The following is a 21,294-nucleotide window of genomic DNA, read 5'->3' as shown; positions in this document are numbered from 1 at the left end:
CGTCACGTAAAAAAAGTTTGCTTTAACTATAGCATGCAGAAGTCGTCACGTAAAAAAAGTTTGCTATTGAGCAATAACACAGTACTGTTAATATTAAGTCACAGCTACACTCTAACGCCACCTAGTGGAGAAACATAAATTGTATTAATATTATTGGTTCTTTCGGTAAAGTCACGTCGAAGGCAAATAATACAATAATAAAAATGTAACAATAAAATTATCACGTTTCGGCCACAACGCAAGCAGCCGTCGTGAGAATTTTATTGTTTTATTTTTATTATTTGATTATTTCCCTTCTACCTGACTTTACCGAAAAAACCAAGAATATGAATCCCTGCAGTCACGAAAGATTTAAATAGAAATTTTATTCGTTATGATGGTAGATCAATATAGGATGGCCAAGCAGACAAACAAGACAGTGTATGCTTTGAGTTAACTAAACTAACCTTACACAGAAAAGGGTGGACCCGATGTTATTTATCACCCGAAACGCTCAACAACACAGTACGACGAGTTTATATTTTATTAAATTCGTTCACCAAAAACAGGTGTACAGGCATTTTACTGAGTTGCGAAGCTTTGTATACAAAAATATCTACATAAATAACTGTTTACAATGAACATCTTCTTCAGAGAATGGGGATTGGCAAATTCCAATTTAAAAAATGCCTAATGTTGCTCGCCATATTTCATGGCCATAAAACTAAAAATGTTGACAAAAAAATGATTGGAAACATCTAATTCAAAAACACTAGCTGCGTGTATTTTATTACAAAAATAATTTACGTGTTTATTGATCCACTGCTGAAAGGCCTCCGAAACCATGTCGGTCATGAGGATTATTTGGTCCAACAGCACCACGACGGCCAGTACGGATTGGCAATGTGACCTGTGGAAGGGAATTAAACTCCGATTCAGAGGTATACCAACCACTGCACTACTCCTCCCCCATTTATCTCACGTTTTATGCAGTCGTTCATCCAAATTGCATCTTACAATCACTAATAAGCCATACAAATTGAAGGCAGCCTGGCAGTGAGCCGGTGTCATTCCGAAGCTCTGCAGACCTATATATATGTACGTGTTTTCGGCCAATTACTTTCGTGCTTATACATGTGGGAGAAAACCAACAGGTGGAAGGGGACAGGCAACACCATCACGTATAGAGGGGACATAATACTAGTCCACACTTTGGTGTACCATTCTATGGCAACTCGACACTCACAGCAAGGGATGCCGTGATTTTAAATCATGAATTTTGGATACATGTGCATCTGTCAGTGTTAAATAGGAATGCCGAAATAAAACAAATGAATGGCATATAAATTGCTAAAGGAACATGTAACATTGTATTCACTGTTGGTATTCAAGCATAACAGCTACATTTCGAATTTCTAGGTCAATAAGATGGTATCGTTGTAACCATACCACTGATATTTGCAATGCGAAAGCTTTTTGAATACATTACTTTAAGAAATCGACTAAGAAAATCTAGCACCAACCACACCGACTTCCAGGAACCGTCAACACCATAGTGGTAATGCACAAACTCAAATTGGGCTTGTGTTAATCATACTCACGTCTGAGGCTATGTTATCCCATCTCAGATATGATGTTTTGAAATAAAAATGCGAACCATTACATGTGCAGTGACAGTCGTAAAGAGAGTTAACAGTCTACGGCCTAACATGATGCCACCTATAACATACATATCATAGACGTGGCCACTGACAAAACTCACAAGCAAATGCTGAAAAGGAAAATATATATATATTTTAAGCATATGGAGAAATGTATGCTTGGAATAAATTCAGGTACATACCCAAATCAAAGCTATAACTTTAACTGTGAAGAGAAGTGTGGCTCAGATGGGACACTTCTTTTCAGGGAACAAACGCTGGCAAACAAGAACGGCCGTAGATCGTTCAGCAAAGATGACAACGCACCAGATGGGAGATAATATGGAGTGATGAAATTAGTTCACGCGCAGGAGAACGATTGTGGCGTCACAATTTCATGAGGAATGCCAATGTGGTGAGGGCTCCATCCAGCGGAGAAATTAAAATAACTCCATGACGATGAGAGCGATGGCAGCCCAACATCCATTGTGGTCCCGGTGAGACACGCGGCGTCTGTCGAGCGAGCGAGCTAGTTAGTCAGTGCTCCGCGCCGTCCTCCTGTGCCGAACTGCGACGCAGCTCCGCAAGCTCCCGCTGCAGGTCGGGCACGCGGGCCAGCTCCTGCTGCAGGGACCGCGGGATGGGCAGCTGTTCAAAGTCCTCCTTTGGCACCAGCTGGCGCGTCACCTGTAGACAGCGCTCCACCAGAGTGTACACTGCACGCGCATATAAAATACGTACAGCGCGCACACACACACACGCACGGGTTAAGGGGTTCTGAGTGGTGAGAGGTACAGCTTCTGCACAGTCTAACATCTGTAATTCACTACTGTCTTGAGGATAGTTTATTTTAGCATTGTGGTAGTGAAGTAGCGATTCTCCGTGTACAAACTTTTGGTCAGTTCATTGTTGCATGAAGGCCTTCCCATTTGACCATACTATACCACATTTGTAAGTCCAGGTTTGTGGGAACATACAGAACAATTTATTTTGTTGCACTGCCCTCTGCTGTCCACTCTATGGATCTAGCAGGGTGGTGCAGTGGTTATATCAATCCATTTGTGCATCAATATAACTTTATATCTATAAACATAGAACAAAATGCTGTACAAAATCTGTAGTGCATATTAATATTCATGGCACAGCGGTTAAGTGCACAAGTCAAAATTAGAATTCAGCATTTTCATATCCTGGTCAGGATGGGGGGGTCAGCCAATAATTTTTCCGAGGTCTGTAAAATATTTACCACGTCATAGTTGTTTTTACTTGAACGTGCATACAGAATATCCACCGTTAGATCTGGGCTGTAAATGGATGAGCTACCCCACAATCCACTCAGTGAGATCCCCACCCACACTTTGGAAATTTGTTGAAAACTAAGTTATTCAACATTAAAACAATTCGCCATGCTCATCTGAGCACGACACAACTTCGGCTCTGGTTTTAAGACTGTGCGTGTGTGTGTGCGTCTCGACTGTGTTACGATTCGTTGTGGTGTGTGCGTTATAATGCACCTGGCAGTGTAATTTTGATGGGGACGTATTGCGGTCGGCCGTTCTCCCCAATGTTGCCCAGCTCCGGGAGGAAGACGTCCCTCCTGTTGGCCAACAACCGGTCACCGGTTGTTGCATCGCGAAACAACCAAGGGTGGCCTGCACAAGAAACGCATCCCATGCGGACAGTTTTGTACGCACGCATGTATGTTGAACTTCTTTCACGCCGTACGTAGCCAACCGTGCTAATCGGGGGTAATTTTTTTACTTTCATGATACACATTACATATATGTCACATACAGTATTTATAAATGAAAATGAGGTATATGAGGTTGTCATACCTGTCAGTTTCAATAAGGGAAAAACATTTTTGTCGATTTGTTTGTATTTCTCCCTTGTGATGAGACTTTGTAGGATGAATTGGTCTGTAATAAGGTTGGCACTGACAAGGGGCTGACAGGTATATGATGTCAATTCCATTTTATGCAAGTAATATGGGTGTTTTATTATGCAATTGCAAATGCTATTGGGAATGTAAATGTTGGTATGTCGAGGTGTGTGCATCATGAATTTAAGACAGATTATCAGAAGAGTAGGGGAAGTGGTGTGCACTATGCATTATATTACATTTTGAAGGAAGAGTGGTTAATTTTGTTAGCACACCGTGTCACAATCCACGTGACCCAGGTTTGCTTTCTAGCCGACTGGCAGCAAGATAACAAGACATTCCAAAATAATGTTTTTCGAAAAATTTAAAAGAAACACGACTATCCAAGTGAGATCGCAACGCCTGTGAGTGTGGCAGCAGTTACTCAGGATTGTCACTCCCACCAAATCAGCCAATCGACTGCCAGGAATACAACTCCGTGCAACATGGCCAATTTAACATCATCGCTCCGTGCACTTCATTCGATTTGTGAGCGAGATAAGCACGTGTTTTAGCGTTATTTATATTCGTTATTAATGTCATGAACAATATTTTTGACATTGACGATCAACTTACAAATGTCTTGACTTGCCCCGATCCCTTGATCCCCTAAATTTTGCCACCGAGGATGTTCAAAAATATCTTTGCCATCAAAACTACATACCTGAAATAAGATATCCACATCTGCTGAATAATATATGTCGTTACCTATTGCCAAGTCCTTTTTTTATACTGATATTATTTACATCCTTCCTTGATAAAAAAAAGAGAATGGATATAGAGAAGCGCTGTACAGTACATTTATTGTATTACCACACGAACCCTCGCCTGAAAAGCCCTCTCTCCTAGATAGCAGACTTCAACCTTGGAAATAAGCTCCTGAACATATTGCCATCGTAAGCGAAAATCTAATTGTATTCGTCATCTTCTTGGTTCTTTCGGTAAAGTCACGTAGAAGGGAAATAATAAAATAATACAAAAAAAACATTCATTTCTTGCGACGTTTCGGCAGACGCTGTCCTTCCGACAGCCCTGTTCTTCACCTGAGGACGGCTGCTTGCGTTGTGGCCGAAACGTCGTGAGAATTTGATTTTATGTTTTATTTTTTATTATTTCCCTTCTACGTGACTTTACCGAAAGAACCAAGAAGATGAATCCCTGCAGTCACGAAAGCTTTAAATCGAAACGTATTCGTCATTATGATTATTCCCTTTCCCCTGGACCCATGCCGACAACGCGAGAGAGATGGCCTTAGCCGGAGCTCGCCGATGAGACAGACCCACGTAAGTGTTGATGGAGAGGGCTCGCTGAGACGGGATGTCGGCGTAGGGCACGGGAACTCCCTGGAAGTCGAGCCACAGCGGGCGCGCCAGGCGCTGCGTGTAATTGCAGAGCAGCGCGAACGAGCGAGCCCGGCTCCTTGCCGAGCGAAGCTCCCGCCCCTCGCGCGCGCCTAACCGTGGGTTCTCGGGCATCGGGGACCCCTGCGCTGTGGGCGAACGTCAAGATGCAAAGTCAGAATCAAAAGCGACGCTTTTGTACCCTCACACCTCTTCTCAAATTTTCAGTTTTCATTTCAGTTTCATTTATTAGGTATAGCCCTGTGAGCCATTCGGCTCTTGAATCAGGTGCAACCGCAACAAACAAAAACCTGAACAAGGAGCATCTTAAAGTGACTACGCGCAAACAGAACAATCCAGGAAAGAAACAGCAAAGTCTTCCAGAAATGAGCGATGGGCAGTACTCGACGCTCATCTCTGCCGAGATGTCGCGCCAAATTAGTGGTGGTGGCTTGCGAAAAACGTCGGGTTGTGACGGCTCAACATTTTACTGGGATTCCAAATGTAATAACTGCCACCCCAACTACTATCGCTCAAATGATGGGGACGGGTGCATAATTTGATGCCGGGTACTGCGATAATAAAATTTTCATCGATCTATCCATGTCGAGTGTCGTCTCTCCAATCAAATGAGAAATGGGGGGGGGGGGGGGAGCTTATCTTTGTTGATGGCTTACAGACAAACAGAAATATTTCAACATGTACCAGTTTCCAGTTGACCCTTCACCAAGCCACACTGACAAGTGTCAAGAATGGCAAACCTCCACGACTGACACGGCATGTGGAGGAGGCCTTCATCCAACAGTAGATTGAATAAGGACTATGAGTTGACCTTATTTATTTAAAGTATTTTTTACTGGATAGGAAGCAGATATATGTATCTACTTCAAAAACGTATCCAATGCACCTGGATAAAAAATAAAAGTCTTTCATAGTTTCCAAATGTATTTAGGAGATACGAAATATTTACATGCAACAAATGACATGCAATTACTGAGAGCTTATGACAACGTTACAGTGAACGGTCATTAAACTCGTGAATAATCAGAGGCCTCTTGTCAATCCACTGCTCGATGCAGTCCACCCCACCATGCCTTTTCAGACATGGGTGGTTATTTGATCATATTTCACCACACTACGAGTTGGTGTTCAGGCAGAGCAGAGGTGGCGAGCACAGACGTACAATTGCCCTCGCTGCAAATATTTATCCTCTTGATTCTTTACACGTGCTTTTTTACATTTTAGATCCTACATGCCCCATAGCAAGGGCTAAATTGTCTCCATAAGTGATGTGTGACAATTCATTGAACCCACGCTTGGGTTGGTAAACTCCATACCAAGACGCGCATCCATCTGTGAAAAGCTTTATAACTCACTGGATTCCTCGAGTATACATATTGATTCTACACTAATACTCAGACAAGGACTACACCGAAGTAACTACGGTTACACGACATTTGAACCAATTGCACTACCACCAGCCCCTTCCGTCAGCCCACTGAAAGATGGGAGCCTCTCCATGCTGGTCTGTGGGCTATTTGTCAATACTTCACCACGCTGGTCAGTGAGTGGTTGGTGAAGGCGTGGGAGCATCGTGAAACAGCTCAGCACAAGAGAGCAGCCTATAACACCTGCTATGCACAGCGGTCGACCACATCCACAGACCTATCAACCCCTTATCAGTGCCCTATCTTACTGCAGACCAATTCAGACCTCATTGGTCACCCCGTGCCCTTATAAATCTCAACGTTCATCCTACAACGTCCCATCACAAGGGAGAAACACAAAGACACAAACATTTGTTGCCTGTATTAAAACGGCTGTATTCCGTATGAACCTGAAATCCATTTACCATGCACAAAAATACTAAGTAAACCGTATGGGTTGACAGGTATGGTAGTGTACATTTTTCGATTTAAAGCTTTCGTGACTGCAGGGATTCATCTTCTTGGTTCTTTCGGTAAAGTCACGTAGAAGGGAAGTAATAAAATAATAAAAATAAAACATAATAAAATAATTCTCACTTATTTTATTATGTTTTATTTTTATTATTTTAGTACTTCCCTTCTACGTGACTTTACCGAAAGAACCAAGAAGATGGTAGTGTACAGTTGTGTATTGTATAGTAGTGGTGTATCCCATACCTATCAACCCCTTATCAGTGCCCTATCATATTCGAGACCAATTCAGACCTCATTGGTCACCACGTGCCCTTATAAATCTAGAAGTTCATCCTACAACGTCCCATCACAAGGGAGACACACAAACAAGACACTTTTTTGCGCGTATTGAAACGGCTGTACGCAGTAAACTCAATATCCCTGCACAACAAGAATACGACCTTAACCCGTACGGGTTGACACGGTCGTGCATCCGTCGCCACATTAAGGAGGAGGACGTACCCACAACAACAACACCACCAGGCCCCATCTACCCAAACACTAAACCCATGGCACGAATTCCAACCCCAGCCGCGCTTCGCTTCCGAGATGGGGGGCCCCGCTGATGAAGGCCACGTGGGGGGGGGGACACGTCGCCTGAGTCCCACCGCCAAAGTTGTTCAACTCGACGGCGAATTGATCAACAAAGCCATCGAATTAAGACTCGGACACGCCGTGATGGCGAGGGCCGGTCGCCTTCATCGTTAACGCGTCTCTTTGTTGTTGTTGTAGTTAAATCTACCGCATCGTACATTGACGTCTCGCCCTATACCAACGATGTAAAATACAACAACAAATAAAACAAAATAAAGCGACTCGGGGGTTGAAGATGCAAACCTTGCGCGCCGAAGTTGTTTTGGTTCGTACCCACAATGCAGCGGTCGACCGGATATCACGTGGTGCTGCATTTTTACCCACGTTGCCCCCCTCCCCTTCCTCCCCTTCCTCCACCACCAACCGTCATAAGTCACGTGCTTATGTTTTCTTCGCCACCGCATCCACCCGAAAACCCGCCCACCACATCCGCTCCACCCCACCCACACCCCACCCTACCCCACCCCATCCCACTCAACCCCACCCCACCCTACCAAAGTTGCCCCCACCCCTTCACCCCACCCTACACCACCCTACACCACCCCACCCTACCCCAATCCCACCCCACCCGACACCACCCTACCCTACCCCATCCCACCCCACCATACCCCACCCTACCCCATCCCACCCTACCCCATCCCACCATACAACACCCTACCCCACCCTACCACACCCAGCCCTACACCACCCACCCACCCCGCCCTACCACAACCTGCCCGACCCCACTCACCCACCCGACCCCCCCACGCCCGGACCGCCTTTGTCTCCCCAAGTGATGATGTTTTACACACCGCACCTGGTACTGTACTAGTTTGAGACTGAGTCGACCTAGAGGAGGGCCCAGGACCGGTTCAGATAATCGTCACTGGTGTTGGTGGCCGTGAGTGGGAATCGAACTCAGGTCACCGGGTTCGCAGAGCAGCGCCCTAACCGCTGCACCACCGCTCCCCAGCCACGCCACGTGGACGCTGAGTTGGAAACAGCTGATCCCAGCAGAGGGCAGCACTGGTCCAGGCGTGGCTACAACCTGCCCAAATGAATTGGAGAAATTAATGAATGGGTGGTTAAGTAAATGGCTGATAGGAATTGTGGATGAATAGGGGGATTCGTGAATGGGTGGATGGATGGATGATTGGAACTCATCGTATTTTATATAGCGTCTTGACCAAGGCGCTTGACAGATAATAGAAAATGGTTCTTGTGAATGTGTAGTGGGTTCACAGGCGTAAGCGGTGGCGATAAAGGTGAATAAAATACACGAAAGTAAATAATGGGCGAACCTGGGGTGGGTGAATTCAGTTAAAGACAAATGGATGAGCGCAAATGATGCTGAATGAATTGGATGGATAGGAAGTGAGTGGTAGCCATGGGGAGATTATAAAGAGGGAACAGGAATGGTAGTGGTGAGAAGGGAGAGATTCAGGGATCGTGGGATGAGTTAGGGGGAAAAAAGTGATTTTTTTAGGGAGGGGGGAAACTAATTAGCGAAGTTCACTGCTTAACGTGGAGGGGAAGTTTGTTCCAGTGAAAGAGGCACAGAGAGGGGCAACAGATTGAGAACGTCGAGGGCGAGACGGAGACGCAGAATGATACAAGAGTGGCAAGAAAGGGTGGGGCAAAGCCATGAAGGGATTTGTCGACCAGGGTGAGGCATTTGAACAGAGTCGAGGTATGGTGATTGTGGGGACGGTAGATGTGATATGTGCAGCGCTGTTTAGGATTTGTTGTGAAAGTCCAGTCGAGTAAAGATGAGGGCATGGATGAGGAAGTTTTGCAGCAGGGGTTGAAGTAATAGATGAATGGTTGTATACATGAATAGCTGAATACAAAGATGGATTACTTAGGTGGATAAATGAACAGTTGAATGAATGGATGAGTGAACGGGTGAAGGCATGTATGTTTGGCGAGGTGGATACATGGCAGGATAAAATAATACATGAATGCATGCATCAAATGGTTAACGGATAGATAGATATATGGATTAATTGGTGGATCAATGAACTGGTGAATGGATGTTTCCAGTAGATGGATTGACAAAGAGATGGCGAATTGTTATATCGATTAATGAATGGATACATAAATGAATGGCCGATGGATGACGAGATGGATTCGTGAGAAGGTGGATGATGAATGGATGAATCGGTGAATACATGAATGGATGGAAAATGCGATGGTTTTTGTTGAAGTTCTGTTAATACGTCTATCGCCAACAGCAGCGCTTAAAGTTTAAAAAAAACACACAGTTACTGTGTCAAAGTGTTATCGGCCAGTGCGAGGTACAAATGCAGTCGTAAAGTTAGAGGTGGGTAAAGTCCACTTCCACCGAAGTATTGGGCGCATTATTCAATGTCTCCTTGATGCTACGAGGTGAGGGCTGAGTGAGTTGACGTGTATTACTTTTCATCCTTTTTTTCGGGATGATTGTACACGACACCTTGAAGCGATGTTCCACCCTCCATCATCAACCATGCCCTGCATCAGTGTTCTTCACTCATCTTCAGCAGAGCGGACACTTTCACCGATCAGACGTCGTCAGTGTGAGGGCTGCCACACCCGATTACATGGCAGTGTTGTTCACTATTTTTATATTCTTGGGTCTTTCGGAAAAGTCACGAAGATAGGTTCAATTCCTGCAGTCACGAAAGCTTTAAGTCAAGATTTAGTGTGTTCACTGTTTGTTTATTGTCGAAGGCCGCGTTCGAGGCCACCAGGAGCTGTCAGAAGCCCGCGGGCCTTGCGATGAAGAACGCCGTTTCTATGTCATCGCCATCCATCCTGTGGTGATGCCACTAATTTTGGTTCTTTCGGTAAAGTCCCGTAGAAGGGAAATAATAAAATAATAAAAATATTTATTCACAGCAATGAAATTTTAAAAAATATTTCCTGCTGTGGATTTCACACCTGATGATGATTGCTTGTGTTGCAGTGGAAACGTCGTGAGAATGTTTATTGTTTTATATATTTATTATTTTACTTTTTCCTTTCTACGTGACGTTACCGAAAAAACCAATGATATGAATCCCTGCAGTCACGAAAGAAGCTTTAAATCTAAATTTATGATCGCTCTAATTAGCATTTTCGTTTTATTTACCGTTTCTCTGTCAACCCATCCAGTTACAATTATTTAACGACGGATGACACCTTCAGGGGCACCTGGCGTTATATAATGTTAGGGATTTTTACTTTAAACATATTTGGATGGTGAAGGAGAATGTGCAGAATGTATTTTTTTTGTTTACATTCTGTTAAAAGAACACGTTGGCAATTGGTGCTCATTGCTGCATGTGTGGAATCCGGAAACTTGAAACACTGAAGTTCCTTTCATTGCAGACTTGTTATGGAGAATGATTAATTGTATTACATGGCATGAACTTTGGACATGTATGCACCATTACCTTAAAACGTAATTTGAATGGATCATGAATGTACCATGCTTTGAATTTATGGGTTTTTTAATTCATGAGGAATCTCATTCAGCTTTTATTTGTACTTGTATGAACTGCTGCTGATTTCTTGGCTGTGGACAAGTTTTAAGATTATAGTACAGTACTGTATTTTCAGCATCACAAGTCGGGTTATCAACTCTGAGGCATATAATTTGAAGATTATTTCACAACACGGGAGGAGGGGCGAACTAGACGAACAAGCATTTATATCCTTCAGTGAGTCATTTAGTATTTCACAACTGACAAACATCATGTCGCAAGGAAGACTTACAGATTTCCCAGGACAGACAACAAGAGGATGTTCCTGGGAAAACCAAAATAGGTGGCAACGCAATTTACAAGTGGCAGAGGTGATCATTTCTATCGAATAGCCGCCTACCTGAAGCCACTTACAACAATTCACCTTTTCGCCGAAGTTTTCCGTGCTTGAACCCAACACTTCATGTGAAGTGAATTTAAGCCGTATCACCATGGTGTATTACAAACAGCGATAAGTACAGTACATATATTTTTTTGGAATGTGTTTATTATTGAAATATAAACCCTGTTAAAGCTCTGGCCAATGTGCTGTATTAGCCATGCGACCCGTGTGGCGTGTGACTTCATCCCGACTCAAAGAGGAAACAATCCCATGGTACATCTGGACAGTTTTAAAAGCTGGAGTTGAACATGTGGCTTGATGAAAGGCGAGCCACGGTAATTGCCCTGCTGCGAATCCTCTATTTAGGCGATACGAACGTGCGTCATGCACTGCGTCGGTAGGTTTTCGCAAGGTAAATATCTCCGGGCAAAATGTATCCAGTGGTGACGTATCCCACGAATTTGGTAAGTAAAATTTGCGTATGTTTACCAAGGTTTAGAATGTATGGCATGAAAAGATGTTAGTATAGCGCGCAGTTAAAAAAATCCACTATGTTTATCATCTAATAATACATAATAAATGGGACTGTGTTCATCCACTGCTGAATAAAGGTCTCCTTATGATGTGTCACGTATAGAGGTTATTTGACAACACTTCACTACCCTGGTTAGTCCAGAACTGGTTCAGATGTCACTGGTTCACTGGCGTTAGCGGTAGCCAGGAATCAAAGTCAGCTCACCGGGTTAGAAGGCAGTGAGCAAACCACCGAATTGTACTTATTCTTTGGTTCTTTTCGGTTAAGTCACGTCTAAAAATAAAATAATAAATTAAAATAACATATTACGACGTTTCGATTGCAACACAAGCAATCATCATCAGGTATAAAAGAAATAGCAACAAAAATCTAACTAGAAAACTATAGACAGACATACAAGCAGACAGACATCACAACGGCACACAGAGAGAGGACACAAATCGGCACAAAGAGAGGGGTCGTTTCTGTGACGGTCCCTTAAATATAGAGAGGGGGGGCGGGGAAGGAGAGAGGGAGGGGGCAGAGAGAACTAGCATATCAATGAGTGTACGGCAACGTACTGCTGTTGCAAGTAAGATGACAATGTGGAACGGGCACGCAAAATTGAAAACGGGCACGCAAAATTGAAAATTAGGAGACAGGCACACGAAAATTAAATAACCTAGCAAAATATCGAAATGTGATGTAATACAACACAGAGAGTCGGTTAACACACAATTAACGCATAGCCTGGTTGATTACGTGTTTCAAAATTTGCTAAGTTAGAATTTTAAGTGTGAAAATTCCAAAGAGAGGACACCGAATTGTAAACAACATTTACATCTAAGCGTGAGCTAATACTGGTAGGAACCTCCTGGTTCCACCAGCCCACATGGGATTATTGTGTCCGTCCTTCGTGCAGGGAGGGGCTGGGTGGGGAGGGGCTTGGTAGGGTGGGTAGGGTGGGGAGGGTGGGGAGGGGCTGGGTGGGGAGGGACTGGGTGGGGAGGGTGGGGCTGGGTGGGGAGGGGAGGGTGGGGAGGGGCTGGGTGGGAGGGTGGGGCTGGGTGGGGGGTGGGAGGGATGGGGCTGGGTGGGGAGGGTGGGGAGGGGTTGGGTGGGGAGGGGCTGGGGTGGGGAGGGGCTGGGTGGGGAGGGTGGGGAGAGGCTGGGTGGAAGGGTGGGGCTGGGTGGAAGGGTGGGGCTGGGTGGGGGGTGGGAGGGGTGGGGAGGGGGTGGGAGGGGTGGGGAGGGGCTGGTCACCCCGTGGTGCCCTTATAAAACTCACCGTTTAACCTACTCACGCCGGCTTGTGCCCGCCCTCACAGTCGGGCATATTTGCGGAATACACCACGCCGCCGTTGACCCTGGCCATTGACCGAGCAACCCAACGTTCCTACCAGCTCCCTCCGCAGGAATGTGTTTAACGTTCATGTGTGTTCGTACGCAGTGATTTATCCGCTGGTCATCAGCTGCCGGATGTTCTGTATCTCGAGACTTCGCGAGAAACTCTATGCCGTGTGGAGGGCCCCATTGGATAAATTAGCCACACGCGGTGCGATTGTGTACCCTCACCTCGAGAGCGCTCTCCTCGCTGAGTACTCTTCTGTAGCGGAGTGTTGGCATGCGGGTGGTCCATGCGCAGCAACCTTTTTGTTGTTGTTGCCCAATCAACTGCTGGATGAGCGCCTTCCCCATGCCAATACGGGTCATGCGTATTCTTCACCGCGCTCGCCAGTGTGGGTTTGTAAAGGTGGGAGCATAGACGTGGGGCCATAGAAGTACGGTGCAACAATGATTTTTGCTACACTGCCCTCTGATTCCAAGCGCCCTCTGACGCCCAGCGCATAGCCTCGCACAACTAGAACAACCAGTTTCTTCACAGGAACCTTCCTCGCGTAGTTTCCAAGGTATGACGAAATCGGGTACATTCCGAGTTATTTGGTCACAGGCTTGTAGCGGTTCGGGCACTGTAGTGAACATTCCCGAAACTTCTCTGGGTCCGAGCCATCATCCACCTGTCGTGGCTTCAAACATTATACAAATGTGGTCACACACAGCTGCAGCAACACGTGTGCAGTCATGCAAGACGCAATGCCTGAAACTGCTCCACCCACGTCGACGAATATACGTAAAGAACAAACAGGCATGGTTCACTGCATCCCATTTCAGGACAGCCCAGAAGGTACAATGAACCTTTGCTTTGCGTGAGCAAACATAACTTAACGCTGTAGTAACATTTGAATCGTGTTTCGACACATTTTTAACACTGTATCCACGGCATTTGGCCAGCAGAGAGCAAGACGGTAGCGTAACGCTGGATTAGATCATGCAAATTGAATGCTATGCAAATCTCTATCGCAAAAACAATAACAATGTATCCTAGAAAATACAACTTTTCACGTGCTCATTGCGAAATGAAACAAGGGAAAGTTCTCAACCACTTGGAATAACATCATCGAAAATAAATCAGGACCAGCTGTTGTATAGATGTAAGGGGACATTTACAGTTTTTTTTTCTTCTTCACAAAAATGAATTAACGCAATCGTGGAGTCAGGTCACCGTCATTCTATTTCGAAAGACAGGAGATAAAACCGATTTGATGAATTACAGACCTATTCGCTTCTTTTGGCACGTGTATGTATACGGGTCACGCAGATTATAGAGAAACCCTAATGCTGTAATTGGTCATTTAGAGGCCAACCCACTATGACAGCCATCTGGATTGAGAAAGGGGTTCTCTACACATACTGTGCATACTATCAATAAGATTCCAGAAAAGACAAATATCAAATACATATCAAATCCCATTTGCCTGGCCCATGTAGGCTACGAAAAGGAATTTGATTATGTGGAAAATAGTGCAGTTACCCAAGCTATGGCAGATGAAGGCTTTCATAAAGAAACACTGGACTTTATCTAAACTATTTTTTCGAAAGCAACAGCAACACAGAGATTACGTAAAAAGGTAACAACATGCAAATTAAAAAGTATGAGTCGGGCAAGGAGATATAGTCTCACCAAGGCTGTTCACAGTGACCCGAGAAGATATTTTCGAAACATTGGAGAGGATAAATTAAAGGCATGAAGTTAAAAAGTGAATGTAGTAGCCACCCCATGTTGACTGACAATGCAGTCATCATAAGAACTAATGGCAATGACCTACAGGGCAAGAAATGATTGAAAAACATCAACGAGATGCCTTGTGGCAACGCAGGACTGTGATGGATGGCCACAATGAGGGGAGACTTTCATCCAGCAGTGAGTAGATCATGGTTTTTGATTACGAGAAATACCAGAAGTACATGGGCAAATGTGACAGTTATAAAGTACTAGATTTAACAGCAAACAAAGATGTCCCTTGCATGTGCCAAAGCTCTCAGCCTTATCTAGACCACCAGCTTAAAACAACAGCATGCTTGGTCATCTTGTTGCTCAGTCTTAGAGCACTATCTCAAAGAAGTTGAGGAAATGTGGCCAACCAACAGATAGCAGTGAAGACCGGGTTTTGGTATTATTAGGAGTCGTCAAGACAGTAAAGTAATCGATGTCCTGCTGCCATATGCGTCTGAGAGCCTCCTATGTGTAAAGGGCTTACCTTTTTACATTATGGGGACAGTAATTGAAATGTGTAAAGTAGAATATTTATAGATTTCAATTAACGTTTGTGATTGCGATGTTTTTTTCTCGTCATGTATCTGAACGGTATAACATCTGCACCGTCGAAAGGACGCCGATAACAACGGAGCCGAAAACAGATGATTGGACCCTTCCTGCTGAATTAAATCAATCTATCTAAGAATTTACCAATTACAGATTTGAATTAAGTCAGTTGTACTACTGGAAAGAGCACGCAACGCAGGCGATCTGCGTGCTCCAACATCAGAAATATCTTAGCGATAACAAACACAGCTACAGCACTCAATGTTTCGTGTTTGGAGTCTACAGGGTGGTCTAGATATCTTGTGACGCCCATTTAATCCTCCAAAACGTAATATTTTTCAAAAGTAATGTTTATTTAAAAACAGAAGCGAATATGCAAGGCAAGGGAAAAGCACGTGTTAGGGTTTAATTAATTGGGGGGGGGGGGGGGTCACAATATATCTGGGACCACCCTTTACAACAACCGAGCGTTGCTGGAGGCTGAGCTTTGTAGCACTGGCTGCATTAAGCGTGACAGGCGACGTGGACTCCACACATCGCACGGCAAACACAGGGCACACCCTGGGAGACTACAGGAGACGATGCATTCAGCAGCAGCAGCAGCGAGAGGAGTAGCGAGCATCACTTCATTCACCTCCCCGCCGTGTTCCCCGAGGGTTTGCGGGCGATGAAAGGCGGAGGTGGGCCTCCGTAGGTGAATGGGCGAGTGAGCTGCGGATGAGGATGGTGGGTGGGGAAGGTGGTGGTGGTGGTGGAGGAGGTAAAAGAGAAGTGGAGTCGGGGGTGGGAGCTGTTGGGAGCTGGTGGGAGGGCGGGCGTTGCAATGAGGAAGTGTTGGGTGTTCTCGTTGCAGCATTTGAACAGCTGAAGGGCATCAACCAGACCAGCAGCAGCAACAGCAGACTCTGTGTTGGACCGGGAATCTGTGTTGGAGCGAGATCACCAGGCTGAACACCTGGCTACAGGAAAGGTAATCGCAAGGAGCTTCTCTCGTACGTTCGCTGATCTCAGTGACGCACACACACACACACCTGTGACATGCGCACTTCGATTAATATTACGGAGCCAGTTTCATTGACATACATACAGCGCGTGTGTGTTGTCTACCTCCAGATAGATTTTTTATTATACATACACAGCCTACAATGTGTTTTTAATATGTATGTGTGTGTATAATTTAATTGTTTCTGCTGCAGTTGATTTTTGTAATTAACATGAAATATATTTTTCGCACAACTTCTAAAGGAAATTAATGATCAATGTTTCAGCCGGCTTAGCATTCTCTTTCAGGGTGAAATTTGTAAGTATATTTACTACTTTCGTACAGTATAGCTGTTTGATTTAGTTTAGATAAAATCAGGGAAGTGGGGGTGATTTGTCTGTTATTGACAGTAAAAAGAAAAGTGTAAATCCTTTAAAAGATTATTTAATACTTAATTTGTTTATTATAACTAAAGCAGGGACTTTGCTTTGCTGTACTCTGTAGAACCGATATTGAGTTTTCTCTGTCACATGAACGGCGAATGGAAACTGCTCCGACTCGACGACCTAGATTGGAACTGTTGCTCTGACGACTAAATATGCCTATTGTTTTTTTTTACATTCGATGTCGTGTACACTTTTTTAGTTGCTTTCTTTTTCATGTTAAGTAAAAGTATTTTTTTGAATGAACGCATTAACACAAACAAATGTGTGCCTTTATGCTGGTTGGGATATAAAAGAGTAATGCGCCGGGTTAAGAGGAGTTCAAAACAAATCATTCAAGGGGGGGATGACCTTTCTTTAGTTACTGACAGGAGGGAGAGGAGACGAAGGGATTGACTGACTTCATAGCTGAGGGTTACACGTCACGGGACCTTGAGAAAACGGAACAACATTTTGAGACTTGAGAGATGATTTATAAAAAAAAAAATAACGAATTTTAAAACCGAAGAGGATTTCGAGCTACCGTGCACTGTGCGAACAATTCGGAGGCCTTAATTTAGATTTTTTTTTGTGCCCATGGGCTGACATCGGTGGCGAATGAAATCCGAACGAGTCTCGGGGAAGAAAAAAACCCAACCTTCGCTCACCACCTAGACGTGGTGAGCAGCGTGAAGTGTGACCGACCAAACGACCCTGACGTCCGACGCGATGGGATTATTTTAACTGGTGTTGACTCTTAATTTTTAATGACTACCACCTCGAGCCTCGCTGGAGATCAGTGGTTCTTAACCTTTACTGCAGCCTGCGCCAGTTTGGTTCTCCGAAAGGGCATCTCGCATCCCCAGGGGGGTGCGTGCACCCCCAGGTTAGGAACCACTGCTGTATATGGCCACCTGTTCAATCAAAGTCTAGTCATGTATCTTCAAATTCTTTCGCACCCTACGTAGCCAACCGTGCTAATCGGAGGTGCAGGGGAGGACAGCAAACTAACACACAAAAAGACAGTTTGTAAGAAATTCGTTTTCAGTTCAGGATTAAAAGTGCATCGCTCCAGTGGCTTCCTAACATCGGAAGGGGGAGAGCGTTCCAGACGGCCGCAGAAGCGCATCCGAAAGCGCGCGATGCGGTGACCGTCCTTGCTCGATGGCTAGCAACAAGCCAGTGCTGCGAGGATGAACTAAGCTCGCGCGATGGTTCATGTTCTTTGGCGAGATCAGAAAATTTGCTTAAAATTGTCATCACGAGTGGTCATATTCTCGCTGCCTGTGTTCATGTCAAGTTCGTTTATCTTCCGTGAGCACGATTAGCACGGTTGGTGGTTACGTACGGTGCGAAAGAAGTTCCAACATAGGTACGTGGCACCTTTTCTGGCCTAAAATCACCTCGTGCTACAGAGTGGACAGCTGCCAAGGGTGGGTTCCTGTCGTAGTGCGCCTTGAAACGGACCGAATGGGAGGTGCGATATAAATAAATATTCACTCGTGATGACGACGATGCTTTCAGCCACCTTGGGTCGGTTTTTTTTATTTGCGCTCATGCGCAACTGCTGACGGCAGTCTCCATTAATTATTTTCGTTTAAAATAGCAGATGCGACTGGATTCATTCATTCTTGCCCAGTTCTCTCGGCGTTCAGATGAGTTGCGGCCTCGTTGCCAAGAAGCACGTGCACATCGTTCCTCGCGGACAATGAACCCTCTGGAGAAAATGCTTGTCGCCTGAACGTGCGGTGCTGATTTATACAACAAATTAACATTCGAATCTTTCAATCAGTGTAATGATTACACTGCATGCAGGCCTAACATGTATTTTTTTACAAAGCTTTTATCACCACTAGATTGTAAAAGTGGAATATAAATGTGTATGTACAGCCCTTTGTCAATCCACTGCTCAATAAATACCTCCTCACGCTGCGTCACTCATGGGGATTGTTTGACCAAACTTCACCACGCCTGTTCAGGGCTGGTGGGTGACCTGTTTAGGCGATCGTCGCTGTGGCAGGGACTCAAACTCAGCTAGCAATGTTGATAGCTCGATGCGCGAACCACTGCACCACCTCTCTGCCCAAATGCTGTTTAAATTGCATTTAAATTCTAACACATAAAGCGCGTACTGATCTGTACCGTGACCTATGTAACCATACTTGTAACTAAAATCTGTCCCGTATAACATTTGTACCGTTTGCAGGACACCCACATATATATATACGCTTACAAGCTCACTGTGCCCTTCCTGCTACTAGAGTAAATAACATCTATAAATTATACTCGGGTGTTATTCCAGGCGTTGTGCTCAAGACGCTATCAGGTGAACATGGGATCTTGAGTTTGTCTTGATAGGTAGATCTTCACCAAGGTCTGCAAACCTTCTTTATACCATCTACACAGTATTTTAGGAGTCTTAGCAATGCAATGTGCGGTGTATCACGTTTACACAAGGTAATGTGTGTCTGTATGGACACAAATTATGCTTTTATTGGCCACACACATGCAACTGCGTGACTTCTGCTTGTGCAATACAGAAATGAATTAGGTCATCAATGAGTGAACAACTGGGCACCACTACTAGTCCCTAAGTGCTGCCCTTGCACAAGAGGTATCAGGTGTTAATCCGTTGCCCAAAAACGTGCATAATTCCTGCAACTCTTTTCTGCATTTATATATTTGAAGAAGAAGAAAAAAAAAGGAATTATTTTAAGCTCTTCAAGAATGTACCCTTCTACAAAACTACGGCAGGTTGCCTTGGGACAAAAAAAAAACAAAAGCGATGATTGCCTTTGTCCTCAAACAAGTCCAGCCTGTTGAGTGAGCAACAAGAGGAATGTTAATTCACCGCTCGTTATCTGTGGATGCTGCCATGGTGTTGACTGGTGATCACGCGAGACTCGCGACCCCTTGATCGCCGGTTCAATCTTCGCGGAGTGTGGCAGTCGACATAATGGGCACGTTTCTTGTATCCTCCCCTCCCCCCAAAGCCTGTATCCACCCAGTGGTAAAATGAGTTCATCACAACTTAGTAAACCGGTGGGTCACGTGTGGGTCACGTGTGGTGGGGTAAAGTGTGGGTGCTACCACCTCTTCCAAGATGCCTGGCCTGGGTGGAAGAGTAGGCCAAAGTAAGTTATCTCTAGAGTGACTATAGCTCCCTTCTGCCAGCAGTGGCAGGTGCAAGACGTTTCAGGGCTGCACCTTGACCTTCTATGGTGTCCACATAACTCTTGCCTAGATGATGAAAGGATAGCACTGACAATGACTACTTGCAAGGGATGTCAGACCACTAATAGCAGTGTCATTGACCGACTTGATGATTGCAATCGCGCGTTTTAGTACATTTTAATTTCAAAATAATTGCTGCTCTGGTGGGTGGAAATAAGATATTTGCATGGAAACGATTGACCTTTGAATTTGACTTCATTGCTTGAATGTGTTGCGTAAAGCAGCAGAGAAGTGGTCGCCACGTCACGCTATGAACCCAGTAACCGAGTTTGATTTTCGGTCACGGCTAACATCCGAAGGCCAGTGACATCAGAACTGGTTATGCTTGTCCTTCCCAACGCCCTCTAACATTTAGCAACTTGCACTGACCAGCATGGTGAGGTTATGGTAAAACAAAAAATCGCATGACTAACATGGCGCAGAGAGGTCTTAATGCACTGGCGTGTATTGGGAATGACTGGAATTTGTTAGTTTTACATGTTGAAATGTGTTTTTTTTGTTATGTTTGACACTTGGTTAAAATCGTGAAGGTGGGCTAAAGTAGTGAACTATTTGTCTTTTGTCAACGTAACACCTTTTTGCTGATTGGCCGTGTCGGGTGGTGGAGGGTTACGACACATTTATAAATAACCCAAAAACGTTTATTATCAAGTGAAGGGTGTATTTTTATTTATTTTCTGTCAAAAAAAAACTGTGCTGACATTGGGTAAACTGGCGTCGTCCAGTTCAATGTGGCTCAGCTTGGCGAAGTGTAGCTTTATTTTATCTACAATTCCTGTGCTTGTAACTCTACCGTGCAGTGTGTGTAGGCTCACCTGTATCTCGTTTGCGCTCCCTTTCTCCCTTCCACCCTCGTGTGTGCGCCAAGGCGAACGGGGAGCGGGAGAGACGCTTGCGACGTTAACAGAATGAGGCTGTCGGGTGAGTCATTTGTGTTTGTTGTTTTTACGCAATGAGGCGTTTTCACAATGGCCGGTTCCCTCGACACGCACGACACCCATCCTCGTTAAGTCACCATCGTCTCCGACAAGCCCGCGTGTGTAAAAGGAGGCACTTGGTTTAGTGCATAGGTTGTTGTTTTTTTTGACATGGGGTACGTGAGCTTTTTTGTTTTACGAGCAAACTCCCGTATAATGGATGCTGCCAGCTACAAGGAGCGAGGCTGCGCTTTATGAAAGAAAGAAAACAGCCTCGATGAAAATGTACATCAGTATACTTGAATGTTATACGTCGTGTTCAATCCTGACATTAATAAAC

The 21,294-nt window shown here is 44.8% G+C and overlaps 2 protein-coding genes across 8 annotated transcripts in view; one reads left to right on the top strand and one right to left on the bottom strand.

The window, feature by feature from the left end:
• Nucleotides 1-509: 509 nt before the first annotated feature.
• On the bottom strand, nt 510-20,937 carry LOC144730045 (von Hippel-Lindau disease tumor suppressor-like). Its single transcript, XM_078610549.1, has 4 exons — nt 20,853-20,937; nt 4,820-5,029; nt 3,134-3,271; nt 510-2,335 (listed from the first exon to the last, which is right to left on the bottom strand). The coding sequence occupies exons 2-4, from the start codon at nt 5,013-5,015 to the stop codon at nt 2,157-2,159; spliced, it is 513 nt and encodes a 170-aa protein (XP_078466675.1). The 5' UTR covers nt 5,016-5,029; nt 20,853-20,937; the 3' UTR covers nt 510-2,156.
• The window catches only part of LOC144730044 (protein FAM3A-like), a 43,034-nt gene continuing 31,463 nt past the window's right edge, over nt 9,724-21,294 (top strand). Inside the window, exons 1-3 of one of the 7 annotated variants that reach the window (XM_078610545.1) lie at nt 9,724-9,781; nt 16,253-16,369; nt 20,906-20,958. In XM_078610545.1, the coding sequence (XP_078466671.1) occupies nt 20,946-20,958 (13 nt within the window). In that variant the 5' untranslated portion in view covers nt 9,724-9,781; nt 16,253-16,369; nt 20,906-20,945. Of the gene's footprint in view, nt 9,793-15,896; nt 16,160-16,227; nt 16,370-17,387; nt 17,484-20,905; nt 20,959-21,294 lie in introns of those variants that run through there. The other 6 variants (XM_078610546.1, XM_078610543.1, XM_078610547.1 and 3 more) reach the window with 6 other exon arrangements.

Source organism: Lampetra planeri, chromosome 34 (assembly GCF_965212315.1).
Source record: "Lampetra planeri chromosome 34, kcLamPlan1.2.h2, whole genome shotgun sequence".
Taxonomy (NCBI): domain Eukaryota; kingdom Metazoa; phylum Chordata; class Hyperoartia; order Petromyzontiformes; family Petromyzontidae; genus Lampetra; species Lampetra planeri.
The sequence above is the reverse complement of the archived record's forward strand: the minus strand, read 5'-3'. Positions and strand labels throughout refer to the sequence as shown.